The following is a 10495-nucleotide window of genomic DNA, read 5'->3' on the forward strand; positions in this document are numbered from 1 at the left end:
AGTAAAATACACTGGCAACCAACATCATATTAGAAAGTAGTAACTGAAGGTGAAGGTGGAGTCAGGTTGTAGGCACAAAGAAAATATTCTTTTGTGTGAAAGCTGGACCCCTTCTTCTACCCCCTGAACCTAAAGGCTCAAAGGTCTTTCTGAAAATGTAACTGAACTTGAACAGTAAGATGAGCATGTAATGAAATCTTTAGGCCAGGTGTGTTTAACGTGATTCAGGTTTTCTCAACAGAAGAAATCTGCAGTGTTTCATCCCTGAAGATGAAAAGAGCATTCCCTGTGACATTAAAGATACATTCTGAAATAAAAAAAAACCCGGCAGTTTATGAAATCTTTGTGCAGATTTTTCTATAGAGAGTTCTGTATGTTTTAGCAAATCACTTAATAGGATGAAAGTAAAACTTGTGGGGAAATATATGCTGAAAAAAATAAAGAGAGAGATTAGCAATATAGTCACCTAAAAAATCTGAGCGAACTTCCAAAATTGTCTAATTTTTACCCAAATGAAATTCTCGTGACAAAAATAATTTTAGACCAGTCTAAATGTTCTATTTTTAAATGTTTATTTCAAAAGTTCAAATGTTTTATTTGAGTTTAAATTCTTTCCCTTTTCTATTTGAACCTATGTAATCTTTCAAAAAAGAGTGAGTTTAAAATTAAATATAAAAGCTTTTTGATCCAAAATCACTCTCTCCTATTATTTGAAAACAAATAAAAAATTCTTCTAATGCCTCTGCTTTTTCCAAGCAGCAATTGACTTCATATAGCATTTTCTTGTAGGGAGTTGTTTCAAGTAAAATTTTGCAACCTGCCATACGTTGGAGCATCGCGAATGCTGGTCAGGTCTGCCAGGCTGCTTGAGAGGCTCTGGAGGAGCAGCATCAAGCCCTGCGGATGCAGGAAGATGCTCCAACACCAGCACTAACCATCCTCTCCTGGGAACGCATCCCATGAGCAGCAGCTGTCTCGGCACTGCCAGGTGAAGCTGCCCAGTGGCTGTTCCCACTGCTGCTCAGTGGGAATAGCCAGCGAAATGAGTTGTTTCACTGCTGTACTGCACTTCAGAGCTGCTTTGCAGGTACATGGGATAGAAGCCAGAATCAATTTTGCTCCTTTATGTTTAGTTGCATAGTGGAGCACAGATGTATCTTTATTTTAATTTGCTTTGCTACTTAATTGCATGCCTTCCACTTAAGAGAAATTTAGCCTTGCTGTATACTTAGAATTTTTTCTTAAATTTATATTCAGACAGTGTTAATTTTAAAGACTGTCTTTGTTTGAGAATCCCATATGTTCACTGTAAATAGACCTTTGTTTGCAAAGAAAGGGATAAAATAAAACCCCAAACATTGATTTTTAAGTTGAGTAAAACCTCAGGACAGTTAACAGTATGCCTGACTGTTATAGCACTGATCTAACATTTCCACAAAGGCCCCCAACACTTGGGTCAATACAGACCCTCCATCTGTGGGCAGGTCTTGTCACCTCCGCAGAGCTTTGGTCACTGCCCAGTGCCATGGAGATCTACCTTCTTTCAGGATTAGGCCCATACAGCATATTTAAATGTCCTCACAATGAGATTAGGATACAGTTTTTCCCTGTGTCAGCAGAAATTCTGAAATCTCCGTATTCTCAGTTTGTTTTGAGTTTGTCAATGTTCATACGCAGGTCTGCTCTCTGCACCAAAGTGCCCCAGGGATGACAGACCTGCTCTGTAGGAGTAAATCCAGGCACACATGTAAGTACAGAGATAAAGCTGTTTTATTTTCCAATCTCCAGTGCTCTGCACCACACTTCTACATCTAGTTTCCTCAAGCAGGATTAAAAGCCATCAGATTACAATATGGTGGCCTTAACAGGACGGGTCATTATCATGCACTGTAGAAAAGTATTACGCATGTAAGTGGAACATACTTAGGCAATTCACTGAACTGGACGATAGGTCAAGAATGTACTTGGGTTAAGTTAAGTTTGTAATTTCCCCCCCTTCTCCTGCTTGTTTTTTTCCCCCACATCAGATACCAGAAAAAAAAAAGCCTCCCCCATCCCTCTTCAAAAATAGACTTTTCCTAGATCATTTCTGATCACCTTTTTTTTTTCAGCTAAGCAGAACCACAAGGCAGAAGGGAAGAAAAGGGGGGGGAGGAGGGGGAAAAAAGGGAAAGAACCTGTTAAAAATGATGCAACTGGCTTTTTCCCTTCCCCCAACCTGTGAAGATTAAAATAGTGATTGCTTCCATCAGACGCCTTAGATCACAGCTTTCACTAAACAGACTATTCAAGCCACATTTCCATTATTCTCATCATCACTTATATAACAGTGACTGATTCTTATCATCATTCTTTGTATGTATTCCCCTTAGTGCTCTAGGGTAGGAAAGGTTCGCCCCTGCCATTCCTAACCAGCAACAGATAAATAACTTTAGCTTAATGTCTGAGACAATGCCTTCTCTCAAAGGAGCCTTTTCCATCTGGACAGCAATAGCACAAGAGATATCTTGTTGTGGCCCATGCCAGTCAATGAATTCTGTCATTGGGGATCTTCATTTATTTACATTGAGTGAGTCATCTGGTTAATATTGTGTTTAGAAGACAAAGAGTCTGAATATTATAAAGAGCTCTTACAATATGACGGACAACTGTAATGAATTGCTAAGGTAAAACATGTTACCAACTCAGAAACCCTTATAAATGAATGAAAACATATATCTGCTTCTCTGCTCCAGCCCGTATTTCATGTTAATGGTTCAGCTTCCTTGTTGTGATGATGACATACTGCTTCTTGCATTTATCTTCTCTATCCTAAAGCCTGCTTGTAAAAATACTATATGTACTGCAGATGTGTTCCTTTGGGGGCTTGCAAAAATGATAAAAAAATGACAGTTGATGATAGCTAATTGCGAAATCCTTAGGGCATTTAAATTGTCCTGTTTCTCTGCATTCATCTTTCTAGAAACAGACATATAAATAATATGGAAGAGGAAATACAGCAGCATGCATTTACTCCAAAAATATCCTTTGTTTTGTTTTAAAAAGATGCCTCGTGTCAGAAAAAGGATCAATCTGGCAAACTGACAGGACCAAACACCAGTAGTGGCTGAGCTGGCACCATGGGTAGGGCACTGGCCATCTCCCACTCTCTGTCTCCATTTTCTCAGCAGTAACACCGGTCACACACTGCGATGACCTGACTGCAGTAATTTAATTAGCTCTCAGAAAATGTTCAGATACTACTAGAAAATTACATAACACAAAGCAAATACAAAATGTTGCTTAAAAAATTAAATATTGTTTCCTTCTCTGTTCTTCAAAGTTCATTTTCCTTTTTATGTAAAGAAAAACTGCTTGTGAAATTTTCAAAGCTACCTCAGTGCCTTTTCCAAAAACATTTCCCTTACCCAGGCTCTTTTGAACAGTCTCTTTTTTGGCTCCGCAGTCATTGGCATATGTAGCCTAAACTCTTCACAGCAAATAGGATTCAACAGAACAGAGCAACTTTCTACACGGGCTGAATCTAGGAGAGCAGGGTAACCCTGACTCTACCAAAAACACTCACATCACCTGAGGAGGACAATACAGTTCTTTTTTCCCTTAGTTTTATAATAAAAGATGGATAAAATATAAATAAAACACAGATAAAAAGGTAAAAAAACCTGATCTCCTTTCTAAAGAGATCACTGAAAATAATATATACGTTATTCTCAGAAAGTAACTTTTTTATTTTATCTGTGTGCACCACTCATGGCCAGAAAGTTTTCTTGCACGATCAACCTTTTTAAGCTACAAAGTTGATCGCAAAGAGGGTATATGTTGAAGGATGCGAGTACAGATCCTCAGCGTGTTCTGTAGCAGAGATATGCACAGAGTGGGAAATTCTGCCCTCGCCAAAATCAATAAGACTAGCGTCATTGAGCTCAACAGGATCAGAAATTCTGCTCTAACCTTTACAGTGCAGCTCAATGGAGGTTTAAGTTCTTAAAAAAAAAAAATCAAACTTCTAATCTTAAATACCTTTTGAAATTTGAAGTGTCTCCTGAGCTGTTGCTTCTGAACGTGAAAAGCACCATAGCAGTAACACGGGAAGACAGGATGAAAAGGAATAAGGAAAGAGAGAGAAGAAAAACAGTAATTTCCAGACCCAGCTCCATCTAGGCTAGCTTATCTTATCTCTTCTGGGAGAAGCTCCTACAGACATAACTGAGATGTGGGACACTACAATGAAACTGAGCTCAAGATCTGGAAAGCAGCTCCAGTTGTAGTCTAAAATCCATCATTTGTTCTTATTTAAATGTTTAAATGTGAACTAAGAGATCTGCCCATCTCCAGGGGCCACCTCTGAGTGCAGTCAGTGCTCAGCGTTGTGTGAAGTTACACAAGCCGCTTTACACTGACTTCTCTGAAACTTTTTTTCCCTTTAACTAGCAAAATAATTAGTAATTCTGATTTTAGAGACTGAGGAGAAAAAATGAGAACATTCCCATCAAAACATATCTTCTTAATTGAATAACTTCCTAGGCTCTCTAGTTAAAGTTTAAATAACTGTTAATGACTCTGAAGCAATCAGAAGTGTTTTGCCAAGGGGAAATCAACAGTATATTAAGATAGTTCAGTATTATTGCTGAATGTTAAAGATAGCTTTTAAAGATCATATATTTACAGACTAAAGAAGTTTGATGCATTTGATCATTCTGAAAAGTGTACTGACACCTTTAATGTCATTTCTCTACTGCCTGTGTAGGAACAATGTTTCCTTTACATTACATATGTATCAGTGGGTAAGGTAAGCTTTCTGATTTTACCAGTTTTATACAAAATACTGATGTTCCCCTCTGAAATGAACTCTTATGACAAATAACCTTTTTATAATAGCATGCATGCTATGTGTTGCAGTCCTAGGGGGTTTTTAGATATACATACACATACACACATATAAACACATTTTGGGGTACAGTGGTGCTACATTTTCATTATTCATAATGGAAAATTTATTTATATTTTTTCAGAAATATAAATCATCTGCCTTCTTCTTGTCTTTCCACTTCTTCCAAAACTGCAGTGTTCTGTACAGAAATGATACTGTGTCTAACAAACAAATTACCTCCTCATCTGATTTATCTCATAGGGGTGCAAATGTACCCACCTATCCTCCTGAAATTCCCCCCAAAATCCTCTATGTTGGGTCCAGAAAAATAAGGAATTTGGGCACAATTCTGTGCCACTGATTCCCTGATATTTTTATCAGGAGCATCAACCAGTCGTGCATTGCACTTTAAATTAGTGAAATATCCATTTGCAGCAGTTAGAGCAATAAGATGTACTGCACTTGGCTAACAAGTGAAGAAATTGGAAACAGGTTACCTAAAACAGCAAATCCAAGCCTAAAGTGGCTTTTAGAGAAGGTCCCAGATTGCTGGATACACTTGCATCCCGAAACATTCTCAAGTATACAGTATTTTTTAATTTAGAACAGTATCCTTCATGATACGCAAGGCACAAATATCCATTGAATTCAGTGTATATTTTGGGCATGAGGGATGAGGGTTTCATTGACAGTTCATGTGAAAATCATTTTTAAATGGTATTCAGTTTGATGTCACTGGAGTTTAGTGCTGATGGCAAAACCTAAAGCACAGGTCGCATCCAAAATCCTTTGGAATCAATGTGATTCTTAACGCTAACTTCAGTGAAGCCAGGATTTCTGCCTAAATATATTTTTTAATAAAATGCATAGGCTATTTCTAGATCATTCTGGATCTAGATCATTCTAGGATTCTGCCAGAATAAATTATGACAGTTTGCCTGTCTCCCAGGACAGTTTCTGTGAATCCCAAAAGCTTACACTTTGCATATAATAATTATATCCAATAAAAAAATAGTGTGAAGTAACTTCCGAAATCCAAAGGTCAAAAAATCAACTAACATATATTAATCTTTATTATGTAACAATGATATAATAAATAAGTTTATGAATTCATATGACCTGTACAAAAAGCCAAAAAGATATTGCACCAAGTTAGGTACCAGCTATTTGGATTCAATATTTGTTAAACATATGATCTAAAATTATATACAGTTGTGGAGTTAAGGCAAAACCAGATTATACCTTTAACACAACAGAAGATTTGAAAAATAGACATAATTATAAACAAAGGGATCTCATCTCCAGCTAATAAAGTGGTTGTGTCTAAGGAAGGAATCCCTTAGGTTTTTAATAAAGCAGTTATTATCAATCATGTTAATTAAAATTGAAGAACAAGTGTGAAATTTCCTGCAGGGCAAAGCTGTTTTGAAAAGTTGTGCCCGAACGATCACCTTTGACCCCGGTGAGAATATTTTTTCTCAATGGTTATAATCTGCTCTTCTTTTTAGAAAACAGCATGTGGAAAAGAGGAACATCTTACATATCCAGCTGAAATACAACCATAACCTCGTAGCTTTATGTAGGCTAGACTCGACTGTGACTGGTGACAGAGCATAAATATATGGGTGAACCATCCAACACACTACACGCAGAGGAGAATTAAAGTCAACCATTTATCAATAATAATTACCTTTCTCAAGACAATGGACTAGATCATGTCAGTTAAGTCCCAATGACAAAAACATGTATCACCAATGTATCAATATATAGTTCTTTGGCAGCAACACACTAACTCTTGATTGAAGTCTGAACCAAACCAACCCTCCTAAATTATAGACCTCGTTGCCGGTCTTTTCATAATTAAAGTAAATCCACTTCTCCCATAAATCCAATAAGTCCAGTAAATGAAATCTGAATAAATCTTGCAGGCAGCTTTAGACTGTAACATTAAGCATAGATATTTATTGTCTGTTTAGTCTCAATCCAAATGTATTGTATTTAAGCACACAAAATTCTGTGAAACTTCTGAGTAGTTCAGATGGGGTCAAAATCCATAGAGAGAATCCATATTCACCGATGAAAATCCAATAAAGAAACATCAATCCCATGATGATAAAATGATCTTCATGTATCAGAGGCAATGATGAGTCCACACTTGGGTGAATGTCACAGGAAAATTGACTTTACAGGGGAAAGACCAGAAAGCCAGAAAATGTAGAATACTGCCATCCACCGACCAGATTACCTTTCTCCAATTTCAGGTAAACCTTATCCTCCTTGTCTAGATAGAGCAGGACTCCATTAGTGGCAGCTTCACGTGTGACGTCTTTGTCCCCAGCAAAAGCAGAAATGACTGGCTTTCCATTTAGCATCAAATTAACCTGCAAGAGAAAAACCACTGAAAAGCTCTAATTAACAGAAAAACATCAAGAACTATCATTGCATATTAACTACAGTGTAAGAGTACAGTCTGCTAAGGTCACAGTCCACTGTAGTGTTTTGGGGTTTTTTTGTTTGTTTGTTTTAAACTAATAATTCCAATTATTTGGAGTGTACAAGCACATTCATGTTTCATGGGCTTGACCTGCAGCTGAGTGAAGTCAGTGGAACACAGTTACCTCAGGTTGTTTCACTTTGCCTACCTCACAGGTTATTTAGATACACTCTAGCAAAGAAGACATTTTCGAGAAACTTAGGCACCCAGAGATGTGATATAGAAACCTAATGAGGTGTCAAAGGTACCGCAGTAGGCTCAGAGCTTATGCTTCATTGAGAGCAAAGTTATGTCCCTTCCATTACTGACGGTAGCTGAGTTCTAAAGTCCAGAACAAACCTTTAGCTTTATGAACCACCACACTGCGCTTCGGTACTGAATCCATTTTTCTATAAAACAGTTCTGAAAGTCTGCACAGCCTCTGCTCTGAAAGCAACAACACCCAGACACTCTGTAAATAAAGATGGGCAGGGACTGGGGGAACGGACAGATCGAGGCATTTTTCATTTCTCCAGTGGCAAACTATTAGCTTTCTTCTGCTTTTTATTTTTAAGCAGCTATAATGCAGTCACAGAGGAGTGAATTATGAAATGCTTATTCATATCAAGTATGCTGGCCTTGCATATGCTCCCATTAATTTTAATGGGAGTCATCACGGAATAAATTAGTGCTCAGCATAAGTCAGGGCAGCAGAATGTGGCCCTGATTTGGGATTCGCCTATCTGGGAAATCCACTTAATCAGATGTCCCCAGGGAGCTGATTTCAGTTTAATGATATTTAATGGCACTAACAGATGTTCTCAGGGCCAAAGTAATATATTTTATCTAGGAAGCCTTCAGGTGATTTAGTGGTGTTCAAGTCTGCATGTGGCTCAGGCTCAAGCTGGCTTGCTCCACTGCAGTGGCTTTTGGTCCTTCCCCCTAGTTATCACACATGACAAAAAAAAAGAAAAGGGCATCAAGAGTTTACTCATTGCTTGGGTTTGGCTTATCCCATTCCTTCTGTACCATCTCTCTAGGTCAGGTTCCCCTGCAGACCATCTTACAGCTATTTTAGCCACAGCAAAAGACACACCACAGGTTTGCACTGGATGGTCTCATGTTAACTATGCCACAATGGAGCCAGCCAAACCCATCCATCACTTCAGAAACTCTTGATCTGTGAAAGATTTCAGGCTACGTGGCAGGTTGTAACATTCCCTGTTGTAAGCCCCAAACTCCCAGGTCTGAGTACCTGGTGTGTGAAACACCAAAGTCTGCACTGGTCATCCAGAATCCAAGCCTTGACGTCTTTCTTGGCAATACATATTTTAAATCCAATGAAGCTGGCTGACATACAGTTATTCTAGGCCATTTCAACCTTCAGCATTTAAGACAGTGAAAGGAACAAAGTTTGAGCATATTAAATAGTTTATAAGCTCATTAGAGAGATTTTCAGGAGGTCAATATTTCATTTAAGACTTTTGTTGTTGACCTGAATAGAACCATGATTTCATGTTGTAAGCTGAAGACGAATTTCACCAGGGGTGTGAAGTGTCTTGCACCGACTTTCTCTGCCATTTCTACTGTTTGCATTTTTCTCAGGAGCTTTACCGGCAGCCCAAAGCCAGAGCTGCCACAGAGAAATGGCTGATCACTCCTCCTGCAGAAATCTGTTTCATCTCAGCCTTGTACACTGAAAACCATATTCCAGAGCAAGACAGATCAGGGGGAAAGCACCAGATACTTCTGTGGATCTGGTTGTCTCATGGGTGGAAAGAAGGGAAGCCACAGATGTTATTCCCTATTTAGAAAGCTAGTAGGTATGTCACAGAAATTGCATTATCTGGCATGAATATTAAGGTATGTACTTCAGGGAGTTTACTGTTGGCTCAGCAAGGGTATGTACAGGAACTCAGAGGCTTTTCCTCTAAGCTGATACGTACTTGTATTTAAATTGGGGAGTTCAGCTGCTATTAAGCTACAGAAGAAAGCGCAGAATCACTCCTTTTTTTAAATAGATGACACATCTTTTATGTATTATATGGTGAAAAAAAGTTCCCTAGAAGACTCCCCTATAGAGGTACAACATTTCGGTGTAGTTACAGAACAAGTAGACCACCTTAACTAACCTTGGTCCAGAGCAGGCTGATGTCATAAGCAGGCACCTGCTGACAGCCAGGTCACAAAATGCTACAAAAACAGTCAAATCTGGTACCTAACCCCAGAACTCCTGTGTTCAAGACAGTGAGCTTAACCTGTAGCAAGATATGACTCTTCAATAGTATTTATGCAATTAAGTGAAATGTAGAGCTCTATTTCACTCCTGGATGATTCATTCTATTTAATACTTTATATCACCCCAGATATTCAATTCTTATGGTAAAGCAGGAAAGCTATGGCAATTTATCTGAGGTGAGGATCCTGCCTTATTACAGCTGTTCATTTTAAATGTATTCACTGTACTGCTGGGAACTCTACACCACAGGTTGCTTTAAACTAAGTTATTTTTCCTTGAAAGGGTGTTAAATACTCCTGTGTTCAGTCAAGACCTTATTCTAAATAAACAATTTAAGTAAAAGATTTTGTAATCATATTTGATCAACGTACCTGAATTGTTTGACTCTGGTAGACTTTAATTACGTGAAAACTGAAACTGTAAATTCCTTTTCGTGGTGCTACAAAGACAGACTCCAACGTGAAAAAATTGCCCACATTTACTAGGATCTACAAACAAAAATTATAGCATGGGAATTAGTACAGCTATTCAGTGCTAAAGAAAAAAATACAGACTATTAACTTTAGAAATCATTCACCCATGGAAATTTTTACATCTACATCTATGCTGTTTTATTTATTGTTCCCTCAATTAAGTCAGAATATTACTCATAAAATGGATATTTAATTTATAGTAAAACTTTACTATAAATAAACTAGGGTGGAAAATATTTCTTGCTCTGCTACTATATCATACCTTAAAGACCTTTTATCTATACAAGTTTAGAGGAGATTAAGAAAAGGCATTTCTGTTCATCTTTCCCCAGAAATGACAGCAAAACACTAAATTCAGGGAGCGGCATACTGCTTTTGGCTAAAAAGCAATGGTCAAGTCAACACCACCTTCCTGAAAGTGCCAAGCTGTGAGGAAGGAT

At 38.0% G+C, this 10495-nt stretch overlaps 1 protein-coding gene across 1 annotated transcript; it reads right to left on the minus strand.

The window, feature by feature from the left end:
- Positions 1 to 6627: 6627 nt before the first annotated feature.
- CBLN4 (cerebellin 4 precursor) lies at positions 6628 to 10070 on the minus strand (the record flags this gene model as incomplete). Its single annotated transcript, XM_010193968.1, has 2 exons — positions 6628 to 7251; positions 9954 to 10070. Coding segments are annotated over 2 exons (315 nt in total), but the record flags the coding sequence as incomplete, so codon positions are not given.
- Positions 10071 to 10495: the final 425 nt, after the last annotated feature.

The sequence above is a fragment of the Mesitornis unicolor genome, unplaced genomic scaffold (assembly GCF_000695765.1).
Source record: "Mesitornis unicolor isolate BGI_N332 unplaced genomic scaffold, ASM69576v1 scaffold18691, whole genome shotgun sequence".
In the NCBI taxonomy this organism is placed as follows: domain Eukaryota; kingdom Metazoa; phylum Chordata; class Aves; order Mesitornithiformes; family Mesitornithidae; genus Mesitornis; species Mesitornis unicolor.